This window comes from Microtus pennsylvanicus, chromosome 3 (genome assembly GCF_037038515.1).
Source record: "Microtus pennsylvanicus isolate mMicPen1 chromosome 3, mMicPen1.hap1, whole genome shotgun sequence".
Lineage (NCBI taxonomy): Eukaryota > Metazoa > Chordata > Mammalia > Rodentia > Cricetidae > Microtus > Microtus pennsylvanicus.
Genome location: NC_134581.1, coordinates 123890715 through 123918349, shown reverse-complemented (window position 1 = coordinate 123918349; position 27635 = coordinate 123890715). Strand labels below are relative to the sequence as shown.

General features: G+C 41.7%; 1 protein-coding gene across 1 annotated transcript; it reads left to right on the top strand.

Annotated features, from left to right (window-relative positions):
- On the top strand, positions 1-27635 carry Ubxn2b (UBX domain protein 2B). Its single transcript, XM_075967024.1, has 8 exons — positions 1-118; positions 3398-3501; positions 9566-9716; positions 11095-11178; positions 12060-12169; positions 21022-21159; positions 24784-24945; positions 26554-27635. The coding sequence occupies exons 1-8, from the start codon at positions 35-37 to the stop codon at positions 26714-26716; spliced, it is 996 nt and encodes a 331-aa protein (XP_075823139.1). The 5' UTR covers positions 1-34; the 3' UTR covers positions 26717-27635.

Below are 27635 nucleotides of genomic sequence, written 5' to 3'. Positions count from 1 at the left end.
TCCCGGGCGGGCGGGCGCGGAGAGCTGGTGGAAGATGGCGGAGGGAGGGCGCGCGGAGCCGGAGGAGCCGGAGAGGGGGTCCTCGAGGCCCCGGCCCCCGAGTGCGCGGGACCTACAGGTGCGGAGGCCGGGAGCGCGGCGGCGGGCGGGAGGCGCGGGGCAGAGCCACTGGGTACCTCGCCTGAGCCTTGCCCGGACCCTGTCAGAGGAGGAGAATGATGGCTCGGGTCTCTCGGGGAGGCGCGCGGCGGGGTGGTGGGCGTGGAACCCAGGGCGCGCGGCGCACCGGGCAGCTGTGGGCAATGTCATTTTGCGGGGCGGTCTGCCTGCTGGAGAGTTCCTATGGCCATCGCTTGAAAAATAATTTAAAAATAACGCTTGTTGATTCGTTCTCTTGGATGCTCTTTGGGATTTAAAGACTTACACATTAAAGGCAGTTTTTTTTCTTCTTTTTTTCCTTATCAAAAAGCTTGGCGTTTTTACAGGAGAGAGCTTAAAACAGTTCAGGCTGTGGTTGCAGCCCACTTGTAGGAGGTAGTCCATGAAACAATGTAACAGAAATAAAACTCGATAATGTTACTATGCTGACGTTAGTCAGCTGAACACTTGTCCACTAAATGCTACTTTATCAGATGCTAACAGTACTTGCTCATTTTAGGGCATTTTCTGTCTCCTCATGAGATCATTGATAACACTCAGCAATTAGACATGTATAGGGGATTATGGTTAAGAATAAATGAGCCTGAATTCTCCAACCTTGGCAGAGCATTTTTAGTAGCTGGTCTTCCTCTTTAACCAAACATAACTGACTACTTGCTGTTATAACTTTGGGGAATTTGTAGCTAAATAGGCTATCAAATCCATAAGTAGTACAGGATACTGTTGTATGGTATTAAGTATTTTGAAAGACCACAGACTTGAAACGGGCTTGTAAACTAGCCTTAATAGACCAAACCGATGTAAAGTTACAATGGCATTGATTGAGCATTGGTTCGCTACAGGTGACCGTGAAGCCACTTAACTAATTGTCTTAGTCAGGGTCACTACCGCAGAAATGAAACACCGAGACCAGAGAGCAAATAGGGGGGAAGGGTTTGACTTAGGCTCCCACATCACTGTTCATCCTCAAAAGGCAGTCAGGCTAGGAACTCAGGCAGGGCAGGGACCTGGAGACAAGCCTTGGAGGATGCTGCTTACCTGCTTGCTCACTGTGGCTTGCCCAGCCTGCTTTCTTAGAGAACCCCAGACCCCCCAGCCCAGGGATGGCACTACCCACAATGCACTGGGCCCTCCCCATCAATCATTAAGGCCCGCCTCCTTCCTAATGACTCTAACTTTGTTAAGTAGGGGTAGTAAAGGTGACAAAGAGACGCAGAGGAGTCTGCTGGGGGAGAGTGAAGACAGGGACAGTTTAAAACTAAGACCTTGTGATGGATATCTGTGCCTGTGCTTTACATACACTAATATTTCAACTGATGTTGACAAAAAATTCGTTAGGCATTTAAAGACGTAAAAACTAAACTCAACGATGTTCAGTGATCCATCAGACTTACACAGTAACTAGTGCCTTTGATGTGGGAGTGTCATATATCAATCTGTTGATTTCATTGGTTAAGCAATAAACTGCTTTGGCTCTGATAGGTTAAAACATAGGTGGGAGGAGTAAACAGAACAGAATGCCAGGAGAAAGAAGCTGAGTCGGGAGTCGCCATGGTTCTCCCACTCCAGACAGATGCAGGTTAAGATCATTCCTGGTAAGCCAGCTCGTGGGCTACACAGATTATCAGAAATGGGCTAGTCCAGGTGTGAGAGCTAGCCTAGAAGAGGCTAGATAGAAAGGGGCCAAGCGGTGTTTAAAAGAATACAGTTTCCGTGTAATTATTTCGGGGCATAAGCTAAAGCTAGCCGTGCAGGCGGCGGGGGTGCCGGGGACGCAGCACCGCCGCTCCTATTTCAACATGCCTTAGTTAAGGTTTGGATCCATCTGAGAGAGAACAAGGGGGTGTGTGAACATGGGAAGGAAAAGAAAGGGACAGATGATGGAATTATATTTTAATGTCAAAAGAATTATGATCTATGTAAGAACTTTTAAACTTTTAATTCAGTTCTTAAGAGGTCAGAGCCATTCATTAGCATTTCTAGGGAAATTGTTTTTTCAGAAATCCACGAATTGCTGCATCATCTGTGAGAGACTGGAAGAAGGAGGAATAAAAACAGTTAGAAAATGGGGGGAAAGCCTCTAGGTGCCCTGAGTATTTTAAATGTGTTTAGCCAAAGGTGTACTGGACCTATTGGCCAGGGGATGTACCTGAGTGTTAGGGTGCTTGTTTCATGTGCATGAGGCTCTGCCTGGCTTCAGTTCCCAGCCTGGAAAACAGAATCAGCACTGGATGATTTGGCCTCAGTTATTTATTCTTCTTTTCCTTCTGAGGAAAAAATACACAGAGATAGTTACCTGGTGGGGGAAAGGGCTTGTTTGGTTGTAGAGTGAGTGGGGGCCCAAAGATTATAATCACACCGATTGAATACCCACTAGGAGCGTTAAGGAATTTCCTTTTGTTCTGCCTGTTTTTTTGAGACAGGGTCTCTCTACACAGCCCTGACTATCCTGGAACTCACATCGGACACCAGGCTGGCCTCGAACGCACGGACATCTTCCTGCTTCTGCCTCCCAAGTGCTAGGATTAGAGGGGTGTGACACGATGCCTGAATGAAAAAATTTCAATTTGTTACTCAAAATAGCAGAAGTAGAGGGAGGAAAAAATTCTAATAATTACATTATCATTTTAAATTCTAAATTTCAAGGACAAATATATTTTTACTTTATTTCGAAAGTAAGCAGCTATGTATCTGCAGTGTGTGATTTTGCAGTATTGCTTTATAAGTGGTTGAAACCTATATTTAATTCATTGTCTTATTTTTCAGCTTTCCCCTGAACTTGATTAAATCTATGTCTGATAGACTTTTAGGCGATACTTTTGAACTTGTTTCATGTTCCTGGATTTTGAAAACTACTAAGGGAAATTATATTGTGAGATTGATTTAGAGAAATTGACTATAGCATGAACTGTCTTCAGAAAGCCTTGAGAGTCTGGAGGAAAGTTACACAGGTCCAGAGGGTAAACCAGTGTCTTGCCAAACTCAGTTTTTGAAACTGTTAAATAGTTAATTAAAAGAATCATTGTAACAAATTTTCTCTGGCCTAGGCAGTTTAATTAACTGAATATTAGGAAACCTCACAAGTTAGTTTCTTTTGGAAAGGCAACATCTTTTGAGGCAACAGCCTTCATTTTTTAGTAGGAAATTGTTAGTGCCCACTTCCAAACTAATGCATGTTCCTCAGCTGTCTACAACTGTATTTCCATCGCTAGCTGGATAACAAGCCTGTTGTGTGTAGTTGGCCTTGGCAGGACTGTACGAAGAGGAAGTGAAGTGCAAGTCTTCCAGGCCTGCCAGATCTGCAGCTCCCGTCTTTAAGAGCCCACGGACACTGCCGCAACGGTGAGTGTTGCTTCCCGACAGCTACCTTCAGTAGCTTAGCGCACTGAGCCGATTTTAAGTCACTTTGAGGATTTTCTAAGTTAATTTTTTAAAAATAAATATGGAAGTACTATTCTAAAATTTTTATAGTCAGTGAAAAAAAAAAAACTTCTGAAGAAATCCCGTGGTGGCTGCTATTATCCTAAGCCCCACATGAATTCTGTCTTGAATCCTGGAGCTCTAATGTTTTTGTCCTAGTGCGCATTGAGCCCGATGACATGTCCAGCCTCTCCTCTCAACGGCACTCGTGTGCAGTCTTGTCCATTGAGGGCTAGCAGGGTTCTCACCACCACCCACGGGGGCTCTCCAAGTCCCTGGTCCCCACTGAAGAATCTGTCAGTTCTGAAGTCTGTGTGTGCTTCTGTACTGCGATGCCTGGTCTGACATGATTTCCTTGGATGTATTTGTTGTCATTAAAATCTCTGGATGAAAAAAAAAACAGACTAGAGGTTTAGAAGATAAGAATCACATTTATTATAGTGTGAATATTTTTATTGGTGTTTTAGTATTACATTAGAGAGCAAGCTTGACTTTTCTTATTACCTCTCATTCTCAAAAATATAATTTCATCAGAAGTAGAAAAATTCACTGGACACTATGTTTTTTCTTTATTTTTTAAATATTTATTTATTTATTTATTATGTATACAATATTCTGTCTGTGTGCATGACTGCAGGCCAGAAGAGGGCACCAGACCTCATTACAGATGGTTGTGAGCCACCATGTTGTTGCTGGAAATTGAACTCAGGACCTTTGGAAGAGCAGGCAATGCTCTTAACCTCTGAGCCATCTCTCCAGCCCAGACACTATGTTTTTTCACTTCACATATTTTTTTGAAGGGGAGACAAAAATGATACATCTTCCTGTACTTGAATGATAAGAAACGCCCTTATACTTTCTCCCCTGTGTTTTCCTTTACAAATGTTGAGGCCCATAGAAAGTATGAAGGTTAGTCAGGTGAATAAAGACTGGGCCTTTCCCTCTCTTCACCTGGGTTAATGTGTCCTCATAGAGCCCTGCCCTCACTCGCGCATGCTCACTTCCAATTCACTCAGCTATCTGAAAGCAAATGACAGCATTCATGACACCGCTTCTAGACATTTCATTGTATACCCCCTAAGAAGAAGGTAGAGAACCCAAATAACAAAGTGTAGCTTACAAATTAACAGTAGCACCATGATGTCATGTCTTCCACTTTGGGGAATTGGGGACCCAGCTAGAGACTACTCATTGCATTGAGACTACTCATTGCATTTGACTTTTCCTGTGTTGAGTTTTAAATGTAGAAACGTGCTCGCTCTTGCTCTCTCTCTCTCTCTCTACCTGTATTTAGCTCACCTCCATATTCTAAAATTTATTACATTCACTGTTTTAAAAAGTATACACCAGATGTCTCAAAATATCCTACATTCTAGATCCCTGTTTCCTCATAATTAGATTCTTGTTAAACATTTTTGTCAAGAGTATAGATAAGTGATACTGTCTGCTTTTTATTATATCACATCAGGAGCCATATAGTTCCAAGTTCCCCACTCTTGGTGATATGCTCAGTTGGTTAAGGTGCTGACCACCACACCACTCCATTGTCAAGTACAGTCTGTCCTTGTAATCAGCAGGTCGGTATCTCGGCATGGTTTGAATATACTATCCTTTGACTTAGCTCTTATTGTTAGATATATGAGTATATGTAGATGTGTGTAATATTTTAATTACCTCCTTAATGTGTATATCCCCCCCCCCATTTTTAAAGTATTTAATGTGATTCTACCTAAGTTTTCCTCACTCAGTAGTTCATTGCACAGCCTTTGACTCCCTAGCTTGAGCACATGAGAAGAACTTAACTTTACTCTTAGTGCAGTAAACCTGATCTGAGTTTTTGCAAGATTGACGTATAGATATTTTCCTTGTGTTTCATGGGTTAATTCTGTGACCATGAGCTAAGGTTGTCCTAGGCTGCCAAAAGGTGCAAGCCATTTTGAGCAACCTGAAAATATTAAGATCTGTGGATGTGACTCAGTGGTAGAGTTTTGCCTAGCATGTGCAAGGCCTTGGGTTCAATCCCCAGAACTCTTTCTTTCCTCCCATTGGATGCACTTACTTATGCAATCCAAAAAGAATCTGTTGTTAGTAGTTTGATTTGGTCATGCTCTTTGTTTGTTCATTTAGGGGTGTCATGGACTAAACTCAGTATGGCACACACATTAACCATGTACTCCTACCACTGAGCTGTACCCCTCCAACCAGTAATACTGACCTCAGGAATCATTTACCACTCAAAAGGACAAATTTCTGTAAAAGATTCGGAGGCTGTTTAATCACTTCAGGTACATGTGCATAGAGATCATCGGCAGTCTTTTCTGCACATGATACCAGTAGTTTTCACTTCATGCAGCAGTTCACAGCTCCCTGCTTCATCTTCAGTGAGAACGTTTGCCTTGCTCACTGTCTGTCCTCCTAGGGCAGTGTTAGAAATCAAAGTGGTTGTACGCTCCCTGTCACTTCTTGTGGTTTTCAGGGTGTCATATGCAGCCTAGTCAGGCCTGGAACTCACTGTTAGTCAAGCTACCTGCAATCCCCCTGCCTCAGCCTCCCAAGGCTGAGATTTCCAGAGATTGCTAGCACCACCACACCTGGCCCCCTGGCTTTTTAAGCCAGCTGCACTGGTTAGTTTCTGTCAGCTTGACACAAGCTAGAGTCTCCTGGGAAGAGCACTCCCCGATGAGATTGCCTCTGGCTGACTGGTCTACAGGCACATCTGTGGGCAGGTGGTCCGAGGTATAAGAAGGTATGTCGAGCAAAGCATGGAGAGCAATCTAGTGAGTAGCATTTCTCCATGTCTCTGCTTCAGTTTCTACCTCCAGGCTCCTGCCATCACTCCCCTCAGTAATGATAACCTGTATGATGTAATAAACCCTTCCATCACCCAGTTTGCTCTTGGTCAGTAGAAGCTAAATAAAACACGAATATAGTTTCATTATCCAAAATATTAGACATAATGTGGCCTATGCCTTTAGCTTATAGGAAGTGTGTAATCTTTAGACCAACTTTCAGGGCAGTTTGACAGCTTTAACAAATCGCTCGTGCAAGGCTGTATGCCAGCAGCAGAACTTAGGACGTGTTTTCTGCAGGTCATCACTTATGTAGCATTGTCTTAAGAATTAAATGAGATGGACGGTGTGATATGCCTAGCATGGGCCTTAAACAGTTACTAAAATCCAAGTAAGCCCCGGGGGTCGGGGGCAGAGAGGCATAGAAGGAAATGTGAAGAAAGGACAGGAGAGGACAGAGGAGAGGCTGCGGAAAGTTACAGATTAGTGGAAGTGCAGCCAGGGTGAACCTCATGGGTATGTGACCTTGCTGTCACACAAGTCTACACTTAGGAGGGCTCTGCTGTGAGTTAAGCGCTTGACTCCCTAGTGTATTTTGAGTGAGGAGACTTAGATGTTCATTTGAAGTTGGCTCCATTATTATGCCGCATTCATTCAAGTCACTGAAAGGCTTGTGTGCAGAAAGTTCATTCAGTGAAAAGGAGCTGGAATGCAAGAGCTCAGCCCCCATGTGTATTGGGGGGGGTGTCTCTTCATTAACCACCCCTAGCCTGTTTTCTCATCTGGAAAATGGGGATCACTTAGTTATAAGATGTATGAAAATATATTTGCCCTTTGATAATATTAACTGTTAATCTTTTGGGGGAAATAGAAAAAAGCATATTTTTTTAGAAAAATCAATGTCAAGTTAAAACAATGGGAGAAGAAGAGACAGCCCAATTTGGGTACCCTAAATGGCAAGACAACAGTAGGCGGTTACACTGGTACCCTAAGGGACAAGACAACAGTAGGCGGTTACAGTGGAATGAGGGAGAGGATGGAATTGCACTAGTGTTTTCTAAAACTTGGTTATAGAAACTTCCTGGCACAGATACAGGGCATGAGTAGGAAAGAGAGTTTGGGGAGCTGCGGTAGATCTGTGCTTGCTGACGAGAGGCCTGTAGCATGGAACTTGGTTGGTCTTAGAACTGGTGGACTTCATTCATGCAGGATTACTCAGTAGGCACTTTATTTTTTAAGGTCTTTACAAAGTTTAAATGTCAATAAGTTAGGGCCAGGCGTGGTGTCATATGGCTTTACTCCCTATACTGGGCAAGTAGGGGCTGAAGGTCAACGTTAGCTGTGTACAGAGGCTGTCTCACTCCTGCCCCAGGCAACCAGCCAAACAAAGAGAGAGCTAGGCATGATCGTGTATGCTTGCAATTCCAGCACTTGTGTGGCTCAGGCAGGAGGACCACAGCTTGTGCTGCATGGCGAGAGAATGGAAGAAAAGATGTTTTTAAAGGGAGGTGAAATATTACCTTTGAGTCATTTATCGGAAGTTGCAATGGGAGCTGATAAATACTTTTTTGATCAAATGAGTTTCAAATAAGAGGAGAACAGAAGGCAAGGGCATCGACATCTTATTGTGGAAAAGGGAAGAAAGGAAATTTAGTAAAACCAAAGCATGGTTGGAGCCCCATGAAACTGCACAGTGGGGCGAATGGTGCCTCTCAGGAAAGTCAGGGAAAGACGAAGTTCCCATGTGAAGTGAGAAAACGGAAGTGGGCAATGTTGTCACTGTTCCAGTTGTAGGTACCCTTGGTCCTCTGTCTCCACGAAAAACAACTGGAGAATTCATGGAGCACCCTTCGAGCTTAGGACACAAAGTACTCGGTATGAAGACTTGTTCCAAAGCTGCAGAGGCCTAAGAGTCTGACCAGTGAGTCAGAACTGGGGCACTGAATGTCCCACCCTTGGAGATGGCTGTTTGGCTCTGACAAAGATGCCCCTGCAGAGCAACGAAGAGAGGGCATTTCATATTGTCTAAGGGAAGAAATTAGCATTGGCCTCTCTTTCCCTTATGCAACACACAGTCAGTTCCAGACGGCTTGCAGCTCTGACTATAAATATCAGTGAGGCTGCATGATCTCAGCGAAGGCCATAACAAACCGCTAAATCTTTTCCTGTGACCAGTTTTCCCAGGCCTTTGTCACAAGGCAAAGAGGCAGGGTCATTCACTCTGCCAGCTTGTTAACATGAGACAGGGAGGGAAGAAGCTATACTTGGGGACAAACATGGCAGGAGGCTGTGCTGGCTTTGTTTGTCACAGTTCCTGAGGCCGTGTGCTATGCAGTCCCTCACTCATTTCAGAGACAGGCAGACTTTCTTCGTGCGTGCTGCACCCTCTTCCACCACGGGTATGCAGTGCGAGCCTGGGAAGACTCAGTGACACGGATGGGGTGGTGCCCCTCCCCACAGCAGCAGTGGGGTTCTGCTGGTGTACACACCTGTGTCCAACCGCCACTTCCTCTGTAACTTGGTTGCCAGTTTAGGAGAAAACCTTGAAGGGAACCTCTGTTCCCTGTGCAGGGCTGTTGTAGTTTCCGCCATTGCTCTGTGAGTTAGTGGGAGCTGGAGTAGAGGGAGTGGAGAAATAAAAAGTGAACTCTGTCACCTTGTACTGGAAGTTTCTGTGTGTTACTTCATTGTTAAATTTTCTGATCTCCTTGACAATGGTTAGGATAATCTTAGGTGAATGGAAATGTGTGTTTTGTAGCCTTTCTGAAATTAGAGTCAGGGCAGATCTTAGTACAAAGGGAATGTATGAAGTTATTTACACTGGGAATTGTAATGCACTAGGTCTTTCTGAAGAATAAACCTTTGTGTAGCCATATGGGGCAAGAATAGCCTCCACCTGTTGCCAGTGCCCCCCCCCAACAGGAGAAGAATCCTTAAGCAGTCACCCAGGGTCGAGGTGGGAAACCAGGACCCCAATCACTGTGCTGGTGCTGCAATGTCAGGCTCCACAAACCCAGAAGGGATGCAGACTCTCTCTGTTTTCTATTTCCCTGAGTTCTGTTGTACAGTTAGGTATCCTGAAGAGCTCAGTGTACTGCTTTATAAAGAAAAGTTATTTCCTGTCGCTGTGTAGCTTCTTGTTTTAGAGTGGTTTATGTCTGTTTTGAGTTTTTATTCATGAGCTGTGATTTTTAAAGGCTTTATTCAGGTGAACAGGAATGTGGTGGAGTACATATAGCTCAGCCTCCACCGGGGAACATTGTGAATGACCTTTTCAGAGAGGCAAGGGAGCATGGGGCTGTCCCTCTAAGTGAAGCCACAAGATCTTCAAGTGACGACAAAGCTAAGGTCAGTGCTGTCTGTGACTGTACTCTTTCTGGGAAGGTGTGAGGTACTTAGTCATGTGTCGTGGTGATGCTTTTCTGATCTTTCTGGCCCCATGGTTGAGAATGACTCTTCCATGAAACTTCAGTTTTAGGCTTTATTTGGCAGCAGCTGGGAAACTTCCTCCTGTCAAGCCTTGAGGTCATTTTAACATTTCCACGTTCTCCAATTCTGTAAGCAAAGTATGGAATTGATTTCATATGTGGAACAAAGTAAGGTTGTAATCTAAAGCACATTTGTCATGTAAATAGTAATTAAAAGAATAGCCATTTCTGCCCACAGTATCCTCCCTGAGGACTATGTGTTCAGTACAGCAATATCAAAAGTGTGATCATAGCCTACTTGATGTAGGTAAGATCAAATTGTGACTATAGCTGACTTCCGGTAGCTAACAAAACAGCTTAAGATGAAGGTCATCCCAGGAAACGACACATGGACACAGTGCAGAAATCAACAGGTCGTGGTGAAACTCAGCCACAACAGATACATCTGTATCCTGGCTCCTGCTTCTGTGGCTCAGGGAATATTGTGGAAGAGGGGGCAGGAAGGTTGTAAGAGCCAGAATACCAGGAAGTCAGCTGTAAAAGTCCCCTAGAAGTGGCTGCATAACCAACACTGGAACAATGGCAGTTTCAAGGGAGGGGGAGATCGCATGTGGTCACACCTTTAAGAACTACAGGCAACCCTTGACTGCTGGGAGAAGGAGGATTACCCTCTCCCAGGGATGACACCTTGTTGGTTATCCAATGCAGAGTGGTCAGCCTAGAAACTATATACACACCACCAATACAAACATGTATTTACATACATGTATTATGGAACAATAATGAGATATGTATTTACATACATGTATATATGTAACAATAAGAAAAAAGAGGCTCTCAACTTGGAGGGGGGATGTGGGAGGGGCTAGAAGGGAGAAAATGATGTAATTTCTATTTCAGTTAAAACAAAAAAATTTAAAGCCTATAAAATACATACAGAATTCTTTAACAATTTGTAACATTTATTTTGTGTGTGTGGTTGTGTACACACAAATCCACAACCCACATGATGTGGAGGTCAGAGGACAGTTTGCAGGAGTCTGTTCTCCTTCTACCGTGTGGCTTCTGGGGATCAAACTAAGTTATTGCACGTTTCGAGTTACTAATGTTTATATGAAAAGACATTTAACCTCTCACATACACTTGCTTGTAACTTGAGGACTTCGTTCCAATGTATTTCCCTAGTCACTATGAATCTGGCCAGTAATTTCTTGTCTAGTTTTGAAATATCAAGTATCCAAATAACATTCTGACTGTAAGCCATAGTGAATTCCTAACCCATTTATCCTGTGTTCCAGTCATTTACAGGTGGAGGATACAGATTGGGCAGTTCCTTCTGTAAGCGGTCAGAGTATATCTATGGAGAAAATCAGCTGCAAGATGTGGGTACAGTCATCAAAATGTTAAGCATTCACTTAGTTGATCCTGTTTTTTCTCCTTCCTGAATTAATAGTTGATACTATAAATACAGACGTCTCTTATTAGTTTTTGAAGCAGGAGTTAAAGAACCTGTGTGCTTTTATTAGCAATATTTCTACTGCTACATTGGAATGTATAACTTTTTTGTTTGTTTTGTTTTTTTTGTTTTGTTTTGTTTTTTGAGACAGGATTTCTCTGTGTAGCTCTGGATGTCCTGGAACTAGCTCTTGTAGACCACACTGACCTCAAACTCGAGATCCTCCTACCTCTGCCTCCTGAATGCTGGGATTAAAGACGTGCACCACCACTGCCAGGCAGAATATATAATTCTTACAATTTCATACAATTAGAAATTGTATGCTTTTATAATACAGCATGAATTAAATTATAAAAACATTTGAAATCATTATTTCTGTTACCTTTGAAAATATTAAAATTATAAATTTATTTTAGACATTAACAGTTTCTTGGAAGGGTTCCCTTGCCCCTTGGCTTGAATTATTAAGTGGTGGAACTAAAGAGATTTGGGGCTGGAAGGTTGGTTCAAATCACAGGTGCCAAGTGGAGTCTGTCTTCCTGCTGCTGTGCTCCCTCATGAACTCTGAGTGATTGCTCAGCAGCCAGGCGCCACCTGGAGGACTTTGATATTTGCAGCTATTATCAGAGTTCTAAGCTAAAAATAAACCTACTAAGTAAACACATGGTGGACACACATGTTTAGCTTTGACTAAAACAGATACCTCTGTATTTTAAGATAAATTAATCAGATAGTAAGTTAGGAGATATAACATTGAAATCTAATATTGTTTGGAGATAAATTCTTTTTTTTTTCCATCTCCAAAAGGTTCAGATTTTACTGAAGCTGTGGAGCAATGGTTTCAGTTTAGATGATGGAGAATTGAGACCTTACAGTGACCCAACAAATGCTCAGTTTTTGGAATCTGTTAAGAGAGGGTAAGATGAATTATTCTTGTTCTCTTTATTATGTGGAATGGAACTGTTTTGAGTATGTGCATGCATGCTCCTGTGACTGCATATGTCTGTATACACATGGATGTGGAGGTCGTAGGTCAGTCTCAGTGGTATTCTTTCCCTTGCCTCGAGCTCCCCAGGTAGCCCAGGTAGTCATGCTTGTGTGGCAGTTATCTGACCAAGTAGCTCCTTTTCCCAGGCCCTGTTTCTTTTTTTACTGTTCTGTATACACTGCTTGCTTTCAAGAATTAGTTATTGTGACGTATTACATAAGTGACTTTGGGGAGATGGATCTTTGTAGAGAAAGGACATTGGGTGATTGTACCTCTTTTAAATATGATGACACTATGGGCTTTGCTCCCAAGAAGAAATGCCCTAATGAATTGAATAGCATCTATCTACCTATCTGTTCAGTCTCTATCCTGCTTACTGTTGGCAAGGTGCCATGACAAAACACCAAGACCAAGGCAACTTATAAAAGAAAGCATTTAATGGTGGTATACAGTCTCTGGGTGAGTCCGTGATCATGAGGACTGAAAGCAAGGCTGTGGGCAGGCCTGCGTAGCCCTCAAACATGGCTGTGGGCAGGCCTGCGTAGCCTTCAAACATGGCTGTGGGCAGGCCTGCGTAGCCCTCAAACATGGCTGTGGGCAGGCCTGCGTAGCCCTCAAACATGGCTGTAGGCAGGCCTGCATAGCCCTCCTACAGTAGCTGAGAACTTAACATCCGATCCATAGCCGTGCGGCAGAGAGCCTGCTGGGAATGGCGTGAGCTTTAAACCTCTGAGCCCATCTCCAGTGACACATCTCCTCCAAAGCCACACACTCTGATCCTCCCCAAAAGTCCTACCAACCAGGGACCGAGTTTTCAAATGTGAATCCTTCCAGCTTTGTTGACTGCAGCATACTTCTCTCTAGTGGGCGCATTCCTCTCTGTCTGCTCCTCTCTTTGGCAAATATCCCACACCATATCATCAAGAACAGTAATGAGCAAAGTCTCCTTTCTGAGAATATCTGTTAGAGGTTCTGACTAGCTGAGATCCATTAGCTCTTTAGTGAAAGATTTAGTAACACTGTCTTTGTTGTCCTATAGGAACAACTGTTTGGAATATTTTACCTTACGTATACTAAATAGAGGACAGTAATTTTTATAAGTAAAAAATGCCTATCAGTGATATTTACATTATTTCTTTAATATAAGTTTATATTTCAAGTTATATATGCCTAATTTGTACACTTTCTATGTAAATGTAACATATAAAATTACCATAGATGAAGTATGTGGCATTGTCAGCGTAATTACTATAAATCACATTTCATTCAAGGACTTAATATGGGAGGTACATTCTTGGAAATGCAAGGGATCTTCAGAAATAAAAATATAAAATCCTCCAAAAATGCACAGTTGATTTTTGGTTACTTTTTTTTTGTTTAATGTTTGTTTATTTATTATGTATACAATATTCTGTCTGCGTGTATGCCTGAAGGCCAGAAGAGGGCACCAGACCTCATTACAGATGGTTGTGAGCCACCATGTGGTTACTGGGAAAAGAACTTAGGACCTTTGGAAGAGCCGGCAATGCTCTTAACCGCTGAGCCATCTCTCCAGCCCCGATTTTTGGTTACTTGTATAGGCCAAGACATCATGAAGAAGAGAGTTTGTTCCCCATGTCAGTCTCTGCACGCTCTGATTCTGTGTTAACTGTGATGTTGTCCTCAGGGTAGACCAGTCTTCTGTAGCCATGCAGTCCACAGTCTCTCCCTTGACACTGAAGCATCTGCTGCTCTCCAGTTACCTGATAATAAGAGATACCTTTATCAGTATCTAACTGCCTCCAGGATGGAGTTCAAAGCAAATGGTTGTAGCCAGGGATGGTGATTCTGTGTATCCATGGCAAGTCCTTGAGTAGATAAAGACCTCTTTGCAGTGCAGAGATATGAAGAATGAAGACCCTTCCTCACTATTGGTGGAACTGTAAACCTGTACAGCCGCCAAGGAAATCTGTATGGAGGGTTCTACAAAGACAGAAATCTGCCTACCATTTGACACTTAGGATGCCTGAATAATTTCCTAAAGAACTCTAAAGCAACATGCCATGGAGTTACTGGTACATCCGTGTGTATAAAGCACTGTTCACAATAGCTCAGGGACTAAACCAGCCTAGGTATTCATCAACTGATGAATGGATTAAGAAAACGTAAAGATACATAATACATTTCTATGAATTAGAAATAATGTTAGACAATACCAGCCAGGCTCAAATACCATGTGTTTTCTCTAATATGCATCATCTAGATTTAATATATGCATAGATATATAAATGCATGTATCTATATATGAGTACATAGATCATGAATAGAAAGGGGATCATGAGAAGGGAAGAAGAGATCATAAAGTAAATAAAGAAGAGATTAATCAGTACATGTGGGAAGGAAGTAAAAGGGAGACAGCCTGTTTTCAGTAAAGAAGTGAAGGGCATAGAACAACAGTAAGAACAAAATACAGTGGTGTGTGTATGCAGATGCCATAATGAAATCTGTTACTTTCTGTACTAACCTAAAGCATTTATTTATTATTTTTCTCTTACATATTACACCCAAACCACAGTTTTTCCCCCCTTTCCTTCCCCCAGTCTCCTCTCCTCATCTCCCCTCTGCCCCAAATCCACATCCCCACAATCTCTCCTTAGAAAATAGCAGGCCTCTATGGGACATCAACCAAACATGGCATAATATGCTACAATAAGACCAGGCACTTACCATATCATCAAGGCTGGGCAAGGCAACCCAGTAGGAGGAAAAGGGTCCCAAGAGCAGGTGAAACAGTCAGCTCCCACCCCTGTTCCCCCTGTTAGGAGTCTCACAAGGATACCAAGCTACTCAGCCATAGCCCATATGCAGGGGACCTAGACCAGACCCCTACAGGCTCCCTGATCTCAGTGAAACACCATGAGTACTGGTCATACTGGTCACTTGATTCTGTGGGCCATGTTCTTTTGGTGTCCCTGACCCTTCTGGTTCCTCCTATCCTTCCTTCCCCTCCTCCAAAGGACTCCCCAAGCTATGCCTAATTTTGGCTGTGGGTCTTTGCATCTGCCTCCATTTGGTTGCTGGGTGATGCCTCTCTGGTTTGTTTGATGACAGTTGTGCTGGCTCTGGTCCTAGAACACTCTGCAGGCAGGACAAGCTCTAGGCTACAAGTTTGGTAGCTGGGTTGGTGTCCCAATCCCTCCACTTGAGGCCTTACCTGGTTACAGAAGATGGCCAGTTCAAGCTCCAGGTCCCCTATTACTAGGAGTCGTTGCTAGGGTTACTCTTGTAGATTGCATGGAATTTCCATTTCACTAGGTTTCCACCTTATTCCCAAAATGTTCCCTAATTCCAGTCATTTCTCCTAGTATTCCCCCACCCCTGGTAATCACTCCTGTTCCCAACTCCCACCTGTCCCCCATCTACCAGCAAAATCTATTCTATTTCCCCTTTCCAGGGAGATCCTTGTATCCCCTCTTGAGCCCTCCTTGTTACTTAGACTCTCTGGGTCTCTGGATTGTAGCATTGTTATCTTTTATTTTACAGCCAGTGTACACTTATAAGTGAGTACATATCATGCTTATCATTCTGTTCCATTAGGATGGAACTTGGAACAGATGAGTAATACTCCATTGTATATAAATGTACCACAGCCTCTTTCTTCATTCTTTGGATGGAGGCATCTAGGTAGTTTCTAGTTTCTGGCTTTTATAAACAAAGCTGCTGTGAACACAGTTGAACAAGTGTCCTTGAGGTAGAATAGAGCATCCCTTGGGTACATGCCCAGGAGTGGTATGACTGGGTCTTGAGGTAGATCGGTTCCCAATTTTCTGAGAAACCATTATAGTGATTTCCAAAGTGGCTGTACAAGTTCGCACTCTACCAGCAGTGGGGGAGTTCATCTTGCTCCAGATCCTCAACAGCATGAGCTGTTTCTTGTGTTTTTTGTCTTAGCCATCTGATAGATATGAGATAATCTCAAAATTATTTTGATTTGCATTTTCCTGATGGCTAAGGATGTCGAACATTTCTTTGTTTCTTGGCCATTTGAGTTTGCTCTGTGGAGACTTCTCTGTTTAGATCTTTTAATTGGATTATTTAGTTTCTTCAGTGTTTGGATGAGCTCTGCCTCACCAGCCCCCAACTCCACTCCCCCATCCCACCCCTACTCAGGTTCTAATCTTTGCCCAGTCTCAGAAAGCCCTTGAAACAGCGGCTCCTCTGGAACCACGCATGCAGGGTATTTAAAGGACCTCCTAAGGAGAGACCATGTAGTTTTCCAGTTCCATGCAGTTCCCCTTCTCTCTTGGGGCCAGGAGACCATCCAGGAGCATTTTATTCATTAAACCTGGACTTTTAATTATTAATCTGGCTTGGTTTGATCGGCAGAGAGGCTTTATATGAGGGTACAGAAACCTTTCATTGAGTTCTTTTTATATTTTGAATATTAGCCCTCTGTCAGATATGGGGCTTGAAGATCTTTTCCCATTCTGTGGGCTGCCGTTTTTTTTTTCCTATTGACAGTGTCTTTTGCCTTACAGAAGTTTTTCAGTTTCAGGAGATCCCGTTTATCAGTTATTGATCTTGGTGTCTGTCCTGTTTCTGCTCTGCTCAGAGAGTCTCTTGTGCCAGTGCATTCAAGGCTAATCCCCATTTTTCTCTTCTATCAGGTTCAGTGGATCTGGATTTAAATGAGGTCTTTGATCCACTTGGACTAGAGTTTTATGCAGGGTGATAGATGTGGATCTGTTTGCGTTTTTTTTACATGCCAATATTCAGTTAGACTAGCACCATTTGTTGAAGATGCCATCTTTTTTCCATTGTATATTTATGTCTTTATCAAAAATCAGATGTGTATAGGTATGTGGATTTCCATGTTGTTTTTATTACTACTGCTCTGTAGTACAGTTTGAAATCAGGGATGGTGATACCTTTAGAAGTTTATTTATTGTTTTTCCCCCTTATGAAACTGAGTATTGTTCTTTCAAGGTCTGTAAAGAATTATGTTGGGATTTTAATGGGGATTGCACTGAATCTGTAGATTGCTTTTGGTAAGATGGTCATTTTTACTGTGTTAATCCTACCAATCCATGAGCATGGGAGATCTTTCCATCTTCTGATAGCTTCTTCAACTTCTTTCTTTAAAGACTTGAAGCTTTTTTGAAAGACAGGTCTTTCTCTGGCTTGGTTAGAGTTACCCCAAGATACTTCATGTTATTTGTGACTATTGTGAAGGGTGTTGTTTCCCTGATTTCCTTTTCAGTCCATTTGACATTTGTATATCAGAGGGCTACTCATTTTATTTTTTAAGTTAATCTTATATCCAGTCACTTCACTAAAGTGTTGATCAGCTGTAGGGGTTCCTTGATAGAAAATTTGGGGTCGAATTGATATGTACTATCATAACATCTGTGAGTAACGATACTCTGACTTCTTTTCCAATTTGCATCCCTGCAATCTCCTTTAGTTGTCTTATTGCTCTAGCTAAAACTTTAAGTACTGTATTGAACAGATGTTGAGAAAGTGAACAACCTTGTCTTGTCCTTTTTGTTTCTATTTTATTGATTTCAGCCCTGAGTTTATTTCATGCAGTCTACTCTTGGGTGTGTCTACTTGTTTTTGTTCTAGAGCTTTCAGGTGTGTTGTTAAGTTGCTAGTATGAGATCTCTGCAGTTTCTTTATGTAGGCGCTTAGTACTATGTGCTGTCCTCTTAGCACTGTTTTCATTGTGTCCATAAGTTTGGGTTTGTTATTCATTTTTATTGAATTCTAGGAAGTCTTTAATTTCTTTATTTATGCCTTGACACAATAGTTGTTCATAAGGAGCTGTTCGGTTTCCTTGTGATTATAGGCTTTCTGTTGTTTCTGTTGCTGTTGATATCCAGCTTTAATTGATTGAGTACAGGGTGTTATTTCAATTTTCTTGTATCCTTTGAGACTTGCTTTGTGACCGAGTATGTGGCACATTTTGGAAAATGTTCTGTGAGGTGCTGAGAAGGTATATTCTTTTGTGTTTGGGTGAAATGTTCTCTAGATATCTGTTTGGTCCATTTGAGTCATAATGTCTGTTGGATCCATTATTTCTCTGTTTAGTTTTCCATCTGGATGTCCTATCCATTTGTGAGAGTGGGATATTGAAGTCTCCCATGATTAATGTGTGATGTTCAATGTGTGATTTAAGCTTTAATAACGTTTCTTTTACAAATATAGGTGCCCTTTTGTTTGGGATATCTCTTTTGATTAACTCTGATTTTGAATTTATTTTATTAGATATTAGGATAGCTACACCATCTTGCTTCCTTGGTCCATTTGTTTGGAAAATCTTTTATTCCAACCCCTTGCTCTGAGATAATGTCTGTCTTTGAGTCGAGGTGTGTTTCTTGTATGCAGCAGCAGGATGGATCCTGTTTTCATATCCATTCTGTTAGCCTGTGTCTTTTATCAGGATATTGAGTCCATTGACACTGAGAGATATTAATATCCAATGATTGTTAATTTATGTTATTTTATTGTTGTTGTTGTTGATAGTAGTGGTAATAGTAGTAGTAGTAGGTTGTGTGTGTATGTGTTTGTGTTTTCCTGTTTTGGGGGTTTGCTGATGTAAGATTATTGCCTGTGTTTTTGTGGTTGTTGTTAACTTCATTGGGTTGGAGTTTTCCTTCTAGTACCTTCTGTAGGGATGGATTTGTGGATAGGTATTGTTTAAATTTGGCTTAGTCATGAAATATTTTCGTTTATCTATGGTGATTGAAAGTTTTGCTGGATATAGTAGTCTGGGCTGCCATTCCTGTTCTCTTAGAGTCATTAGATGATGTCTTAGAGACATCAATTCAGGCTTTTCTGGTTTTCAGAGTCTCCACTGAGTAATCAAGTGTAATTCCAATAGGTCTGCCTTCATATGTTACTTGGTCTTTTTCCTTTGCAGCTTTTAATATTCTTTCTTTTTTATGTGGCGATGGGACTTTTTTCTGGTCCAAATTATTTTGTGTTCTTTAAGCTTCTTGTACTTTTATAAGCATGTCCTTCCTTAGGTTAGGAAAATTTTCTTTTATGATTTTGTTAAATATCTTCTGGGTTTTCAAGCTGGGATTCTTTTTTTTTTTTTCTATTTCTATTATTTTTGGATTTGGTCTTTTCAGAGTGTCCCAGATTTCCTGGATGTTTGGTGTTAGTATTAGATATATCATTTTCTTTGACTGATGAATTTATTTTTTCTACCATATATTCTGCCCTGAGCTTCTCTTGTATTCTCTTATATATGCTTATGTTTGTAGTTCCTGTTCATTCACCCAGCTTTTCCATTTCCAGAATTCCCTTCATTTGTATTATATTACTTTCATTCCCGTTTTCAGGTCTTGAATAGTTTCCTTTACCTTTTGAGTTTTTTTTTTCTTCGCATTCTTGGCATTCTTTAAGGAATTTATTGATTTTCTTCAATTTTTTGTTGTCTTTCCCTCTTATTTCTCTAAGGGATGTTTTTAATTTCCTTTTAAGGACCTCTATCATCTTCATAAATTTGTTTTTAAAGTCATTTTGGACAGCTGCTCTGATGGTGCCGTGTTGCCTGGGGTATTTAGGCATCTGGGTTTGGGGTAATTACAGGTCTAGGTGCTGATATCCACGTTTGTCTTTGTCAGATGGGTGTTTTGTTTCCTGGCTTCTGTTTTTGCTTTGAATTTTTTCTGTCATTGTGACCTGGATTTCTTGTGGCTGGCGTAACCTCTGATCTAGTAGGGAGTCTAAGTTGGGGACAGGCCTTCTGGTGGCTAGCTTGGCTTTTGTTGCAGCAGGCGGTCTCTGTTCTGACTGGTGTGTCCTGTGCCTGTGCAGAAGTCTGCTGGGGTTGGGCCTGGAAGAGGAGCAGGCGATGAGCTGGGCAGGCATGGGCTGTGGGTTGGCTCTTTAGGAACAGAATCTAGGAAGTGGGGCAGTTTAGCTGGCAGGCGGGTCACTCACCTGGTTTTGTTGTCGTTGTTTGCTTGTCTTTGTTGTTGTTTGTTTTGTTGTTGTTGTTTGTTTGTTGTGTGTGTGTGACCTAAAACAATTTTTAATTTAAAAAAAGGAAAAAGGCTGACTTCGCCATGCTGTGTCTCAAGGCCCCTGCCCACCAGTTACCAGACACTCAGAAATACCTCAACATCAGTTTCCACAACTTCCCCCAGGAACATTAAAATAAATATGTGCAGTGTCCCAGTACTTGAGAGTCTAAAACAGGAGGATTGCTGTGAGTTTGCAGCTAGTCTGATGTATATACAGAATTCCAGGCTAGTCTGAGCCACGGTGCGAGACCCTATTTCAAAGAAACAACCAAAAATATTCAAAAATATTTAAGTTAACTTTTAAGCTATATAAGAATTTTCTTATGCTAATTTAAGTATCAATTGATGTCTTATAATGTGCCTTTCTAAATGTACTCCAAGATTGTTGTGCTACCCAAAACATTTCTATCTAGGAGTCACTAAAGAGCAGCATGACCAACTAGAAGAGATGGCTCTGCACTGGCTGCTTTCCCAGAGGACCAGCATCCACAGCCATCTGAAACTCCAGTCCCAGGGGCCTTATCCTCCAGGGGCACCAGGCATGCACATGGTACATGTACATACATAGAGACAAAACACTCATACGTTTAAAGTATAAAAGTTTTCAAAGTGTAAGATAACCTGAAGAAAGAATAACTACGTGGCCCTCAATCACCATGGAAATTTTTGTTAGCATGTAGCTCGTGATTTAATTGCAGTCATCTCAGTGGAGTAGTGAGTGTTTTTTTAACAATCTTAACTAAAACTTTCTCTCCCTTCTTTTAAGAGAGATTCCCCTGGAGCTTCAGAGACTGGTCCATGGCAGCCAAGTGAATCTGGATATGGAGGATCATCAAGACCAAGAGTACATAAAACCCAGATTGCGCTTCAAGGCTTTTAGTGGAGAAGGACAAAAACTTGGAAGGTAAAATTCCTCTAGTGAGAAAAATACTTTTTTGCTCAAAATGACATTTTGTTGAAAATAAGAAATCAAAATGACTTGTGAAGTAAAATTTGAAATACAAGCTATAAAGACCTTCCTGCTGGAATTAGGTGTGCGACTTGGCTAATAATGTTAGTAGCAAGTACCCAGAGATCAGTCCTCCTTACACTCATGCGCTCATCTGATACACACACTGCTCTTGCAGAGGATCTGAGTTTGGTTTCCCACACCCATCCATGCAGCCTGCAACTACCTGTAAAAGTTTAGCTCTAGGTACCCATGGGCACCTGCACATATGCCCATATTGCCACATAGACAAACATGCATAGAATTAGAAATGAAAATAAATCTATTTTTAAAAGCAACCCTTTAACATATGGATACTTATTACTCTATTTTAAAATAACAGTAATTTGCCCAAGGTATGCTTGAGCTAGAGAATGACTAGGACCAAATTCCAATCCAAGCGCTCTGGGTGCTTACTTTTCCCTACTGTGCCATGTTCTCCTGTTTGTTTTGGCTGCTTTCATGTAAGTCTACAGTGCTTTGAGCATATCCCCTGCACACACTGCCCTCCTCCCTCTCCTACGAGCCCCTCTTGTCCAGATTTGGTTCTAGGCGTTTTTCTGTTCTTTGTGGGTGTGTTCTTTCATTTCTGCTTCCAGTCACACAGCTTCAAAAGAGAACCTGGCAAGTGTTGCTGACTGGAGAAAGCAGTGACCATATCCCCCCCCAACTTTAGTGATGTGTCTGCTGTGAATAAACTCTGAGATGCTGCAGCAGGAGTGTGCCTCAGTTCTCTGTGCTTTGGAAGCAGCCCTTCGGTTCCGGCTCCAGCACCACAAACCTGGCCTGCTCGGCCACACCTCTAATCCTAGCACTAAGGAGATAGAGGGTCACCCTCCACCTTCTACCCAGTCTGCAGCCAGTCTCAGGTGTATACTCACTCTGTTGCTAGTCTGGGCTATGAGAGGTTGACCTTGCCTCAAAGTGGAAATAGGAAATTGTTCAGTTTTAATATACAGAAAATTAACACTAGTGTGTTAATGTGACGTGACTCAGTATACATAAACTCATATTTAATCAAATAATACATTTCTAAAGTGAAGAATTGCACATAACATTTTACACTGGACATTTACATCAAGAACTATATAGGTTTGATCCCTAGCACCAAAACTTAATAAGAAAGGAAAGAAAGAAAATTGAAACTAAAAAACTATTAAGACTGCAGCTTAACGGTTCTCATTTCCTAAGAGCTCCAGCCAGCTACTGAAGTACAAAAAGGGAAATAATCCAGTTTTGTCCACTGGCAGTAGTCTAATTACAAAGAGCGTACAGGCAGAAGTTGGCCAAGTTTTCTTGTGATATACAAGTAAATAGAAATAAGGAAGTCATGGGTGACAGCTGTATGTTTACAAATGATAGCATACCCTGAGTTGAGCAGGAGTTGAGCCCAATAGTCTTCTGCTGTCAGGGAGAACCAGACGTGACCCTGGCTGAGGGTTTTCAACTGTATGATGATACATGATGCAGCTGGGATAGATAATCTTTGTGTTCGTCTGCATGCTGCCGAGTGGAGAAGATTCTGTGTGCCACTCGGTAATGCGGCACTGAATCTGAGGTCGGTTCGAGTTGGTCCCTAGTCCCCAGGGATGCTCCTGTCTGATGTGCAGCAGCCCCTCTGCCCTGCCTTCTCTTTCCTGCTAGTCCTGCTAGGCCCTCATCTTGCCTCAGCCTCTGGATCTTCTCTCTCGAGCAGCCCTGCAGAGCAGACAGTGCTAGGCCCCCTAGATCCCATGGGGCTGATCCCAGGCGCTCCCTGCTCCCTTCCCTCGGCCCCTCGTCTATTCCCGCATCGCATGCTTAAGCACATTTCCTTGCTTGACTCAGAGTTTCTCAGGCCGATGGTGATGGTTTTCATGATACTTTCAGATTCCTGGTCCGTTCCTGTGAGTTTCCAACTGTCTAAGGAAAGCTCAGCTCAGATCCTTTCTTCTTGCTTTCTTAAAAGTCTTTTTGTATCTCTTAATTTCTCTCTTTAAAAAGTTTTTAATTAACCTTAAAATATAAAGAGTCGATGAAAATGTAGCTGGCTGCAGAGATGACTCAGTGGTTGAGAGTTCGTGCTGCTCTTACAGAGAACCTGGTTCGGTTCCTAGTACCCATTTGGGGCAGAGTACAGCCATCTCTAACTCCAGATTCAAAGGGCATGATGCCTTCCCTGGCCTCCACAGGCACAAGGCATACTCATTATGCGTATATATATAAATGTAGGCAAAACACTTGTACACAAAAAAAATCTTATTTAAAAACTCACTGTAGTGTGATGGTCAACTAAGGGGGAAGCTTTGCTGTGCACTGATGTTGTCCCAGCAATCATGAGACCATAGCAGCAGGATCAGTCCCAGGCCAATCTGAGCTACAGAGTGAGACACTGCCTTCAAAGAAGGGAGAGTGACTTTGAAAGTGAACACTGAATGTAGCAATAAAACCACAGTGCCTGCTCACCAGTAACAAACTTGACATGGGACAGCGTTCTGGTCAACCTCTGACTCGGCTTTTCCATTGATATCGCTGCCACACCCACTCCATCAATTCTAGTTTGTCAATAACTCATTTCCGCACACCTGTTTCTTACAAGGAGACACATTCAGGTGCTCTCTACTGAGGCTCCCTTCCCGCTGTATACTAACTTTTTATTTCAGAAGAAGCTTGCCTGCCTGCTCAGAATTTTTCCTAGAAGATACTAGATGATAGAATCACCATTATGCAGCAACTTTCTCCTTTCTCAGTAGGTCCCTTCAAGTAGTGTAGCAACCTAACTTGAAGAACCCTGTACCTGACGGGGTTAATCTGTACAACAGAGTGGTATTCTCTCACCAAACAAGGATGCAGGCCAGTGGGGATGGCTGACTCAGGGTCACGGGGCAGGTGGGTGAGGTAAGTGTGCTGTGCTATGTATCATGTCTATGCATGGCCACTGGTGAGGAGAAAGGACATCTGGGTAATGAATTTATTTCTCACTAATAGCTTAGAGCTATTTCTCTTTTACAAAGCAGTATCTACTTAAGTCAGATGTTTTTAAAATTGCTTTAACAGTGTTTGAAAGTATCAGTTCAGTACTGATTATATAAGCAAAATTAACTTTTGAGTTCTTTGTCCCGGGCATCATCCTGAAGGACTTCATGGGATAGTAAATGCATTAAGAATACAGTCTTACAGAATTATACTAGATTGATGTTCTTCCTCCAGTGTAGCTAGCTAGAACATAGTCGGGATTTGAAGTCTATTTTCTTTATACTCTTGGGCATGCTGACATTAAGTCTCTGGTTTCTCATTTCTCCCTGAACTGTGTGCTAAACAGTGTAAAGAAAGTTCAGAGATGGAGTTGGAGAAAGTGCAGCTAGGCTTCTGAGATATCTGGGATTAAGTAGAATTAAAGAGGCCAAAAGAAGTAGAGAAAACTGGAAGGAAACTGTGGTCTTGCTAGGGAAGTCCTCAGAGGAGTCATGGCACAAGTGACTGCAGAGCTGAGGCTCGGCCACCTTCAGTGTGTCCTGTGTCCTCAGTGTGTGTTCTGATTCTTACATTCTTCTTTTTTAGCCTTACACCTGAAATTGTCAGTACTCCTTCTTCTCCAGAAGAAGAGGACAAATCAATTCTTAATGCAGCTGTTCTTATTGATGATTCTGTGCCCACCACAAAAGTTCAGATTAGGTTGGCAGATGGAAGTCGTCTGATCCAGAGATTCAACAGCACCCACCGGTGAGCTGCTCCCCAGCCAGGGTCTTCTGTTCATCTACTGTTGCTCATCACAGAAAACTGCCCATGCTCTACGTTTTCACAGTAAGCTTTTGACAGAAAAATAGTTAAAAGGATGGTGACGACCTATACACTAGATGAAATTGATGGTAATATTCGTGGTAAATTATCCTATTAGTCCAAGTTTAGACAACTCCAAATATATTAGCATTGTGACTAAAACTGCATCAAGTGGACTCAGACTCAAGATAGTAAGAATCTATTGGGACTTTCTCGGTTAACATATTAGTCATTATAACCTAGGATGGTGGTACACACCTGTTTCCATTGTTTGGAAGCTCAAAGCAAGTACAAGTTTGAAGTAAATCTGAGCTACATAATAAGGTATATCGCAAACAAACAATAAGTTTATGAAATTCTAATCAGAACTTTCTGTTTAGCAACCCCATCTTATAAATACATAGTGTAAGTCATTTGTGTTGTTCGTACAGTATTCTCTAATAGGCTGTCTCATTCTCTTTAATGCTCACTTGAATATAAATATTTTCCCTGCACATAATAGTGCTTTCATTGTTCACTGGTTATAAGACCCTGATGTGTACTTGTAATGACTGCGTTACTCTCTGCGGTACAGTTGGCTCTACTGTACCATGCGAGCCAGGAAGGGCCTGGAGATTAAAGGAACATACAAGACACATGGGTCATTCGTGAGGAGAGAATGCCAAATGCCGTCTGTTCAAGCTTAGAAAAAAACCTTATATACCTAGCTGCTGCACAATGGAAATCCCCCCAAGACGGGTGGGAAATTATCAGGCTCAAAAGTAAACAAAACCCCTAAGCTAACCACCAGTGGGGGCAGAGGTAGCACAGGAACAAACAGGATGTTTAGCCGGAAACTGCAACAAGAAGTTTGGCCAGAAACTACAAGCAATCCTCAGTATGAACCCTTGGAGGAGGTGTAGACCTGTGGGCCCTACATGCACTTATTACGGTCTTAGTTAAGTTACTAAGTATATGTGAGAATAATTTTTAAATTCTTTGTTACTATTTTTAATGATAGGATTTTACTGTGTGACTATGTAGCTTAGGGTAGCCTCAGTTAGTGATATTGACTTAGCCATACAAGAAATGGAATTACAGGCTTGTACCAACACACCTAACTTTCATATGTATGAATGTGCACTTGTGTGTGTGTGTGTGTGTTTGTGTGTGTGTGTATGTGTATATGTGTATATGTGTATGTGTGTGTCTTTCATAGTGTTAGGCTTATCCTGCTCACTGTCCACACAGATGGCTTAGAGGCCTAGGCTACCAACGGTTGTTATTTTGAAAATAATCAGACTTGATTTCTTTTAATATAACAATATTGTTAATACTTATTTTATACATAATTCACTTAAAGATTGTTTTTGTTTTATTACAAATGTATACCCCAAAATTATTATTTTTCTTTCATAACCTGATGAACTTTCCCATCAAAATAATTAAATAAAGTTATAGCACCTTTAAACAAAAGTTGAAATTATATAATTTTTTGTGAGGATGATTTTAGCTAAAAGTTTACATGGAAATGTGCCCTTGCTACAATGAACGTTTTACTTATTCCTTCAGGGTCCTGGATGTCCGAGACTTCATAATACAGTCCCGTCCTGAGTTTGCAACAACAGACTTTATTCTTGTGACTTCGTTTCCGAGTAAAGAGCTAACAGATGAAAGTCAGACACTGCAAGAAGCAGATATTCTTAATACTGTGATACTCCAACAGCTAAAATAGTATTGTTCCAACCCATGTAGGAATAGGTAATGTTGTACATACTGGTAAAATATTTCCAGCATAAAAACAACCAAATTATTTTTATTATTCAGATAAATCCTGTTTTTGCTGTTGATCTATCTTCCAGTATTTGTCTAGATAAATTTAAACCACGGATAGATCTTTGAATTTTTGAATGTTTGAACTTTTAGTTGCAGGTCAGGCTTTTAGTGATTGATAGCTATAAACATCGAGGTCAGCAATTTATTACGTGCTCAGTGTTAATGTAATAATGTTTTCAGAAGTGGAAAGAACCTCTTTTGGTAAATGCATTTGGTAAAATTTGCACTCAAGTTTTTTAATGCACCAATGACCAGTAACCAGTAAGGATCCCTTTTTCTGTAATATATGCCAGTGTCTGCTCTGAGTTTGAAATTGTTTGATCATAAAGTAATTAAGATTTTGCATATTGTTAATTTTTACATGTCGTTTGAACTATGTTAGTATCACAGAGTATATTTTGCCCTTGTATTTTATAAAATTACAACTAAATCTTAGTAGCTGTAAAGGTCATCCGCTCCACTCTTGAGAAGATGGGATAAACAGAACTTTAAAGTCAAGACATTGCAGTCCCATCCGGCCTGCCTTGATCACATTCATTTTCATCCAGCATTTTAACAGGGATCTGTTAAACTAGAAACATTATTGTTGGTGTGTAACACAGAATGTGTTCTTCAGCATGTGAACTCAGTCTGAGAGGCTGGAGCAAAAACTGCCAGCAAGATGTTAGTGTTTCCCTTGTCCAGGCACATCTTGAGTGATGCGGGCAGTATCGAACAATGGGAAAGCTTGCTTCCCTGCAGACACCATTCCATCCTTAGTATTGTGGCTGTGTACTTTTCAGTTGCTGATGTAAGAAAACACAGAGCTTGTGACTGAA

What these genes read in the sequence shown, in the direction of transcription:
- Ubxn2b (XM_075967024.1), top strand. Translation starts at nt 35, where the DNA reads ATGGCGGAGGGAGGGCGCGCGGAGCCGGAGGAGCCGGAGAGGGGGTCC. An exon ending in CCACGGACACTGCCGCAACG is followed by an intron (nt 3,502 to 9,565) that starts GTGAGTGTTGCT and finishes TGATTTTTAAAG; the next exon opens with GCTTTATTCAGGTGAACAGG. An exon ending in AGATTCAACAGCACCCACCG is followed by an intron (nt 24,946 to 26,553) that starts GTGAGCTGCTCC and finishes TTATTCCTTCAG; the next exon opens with GGTCCTGGATGTCCGAGACT.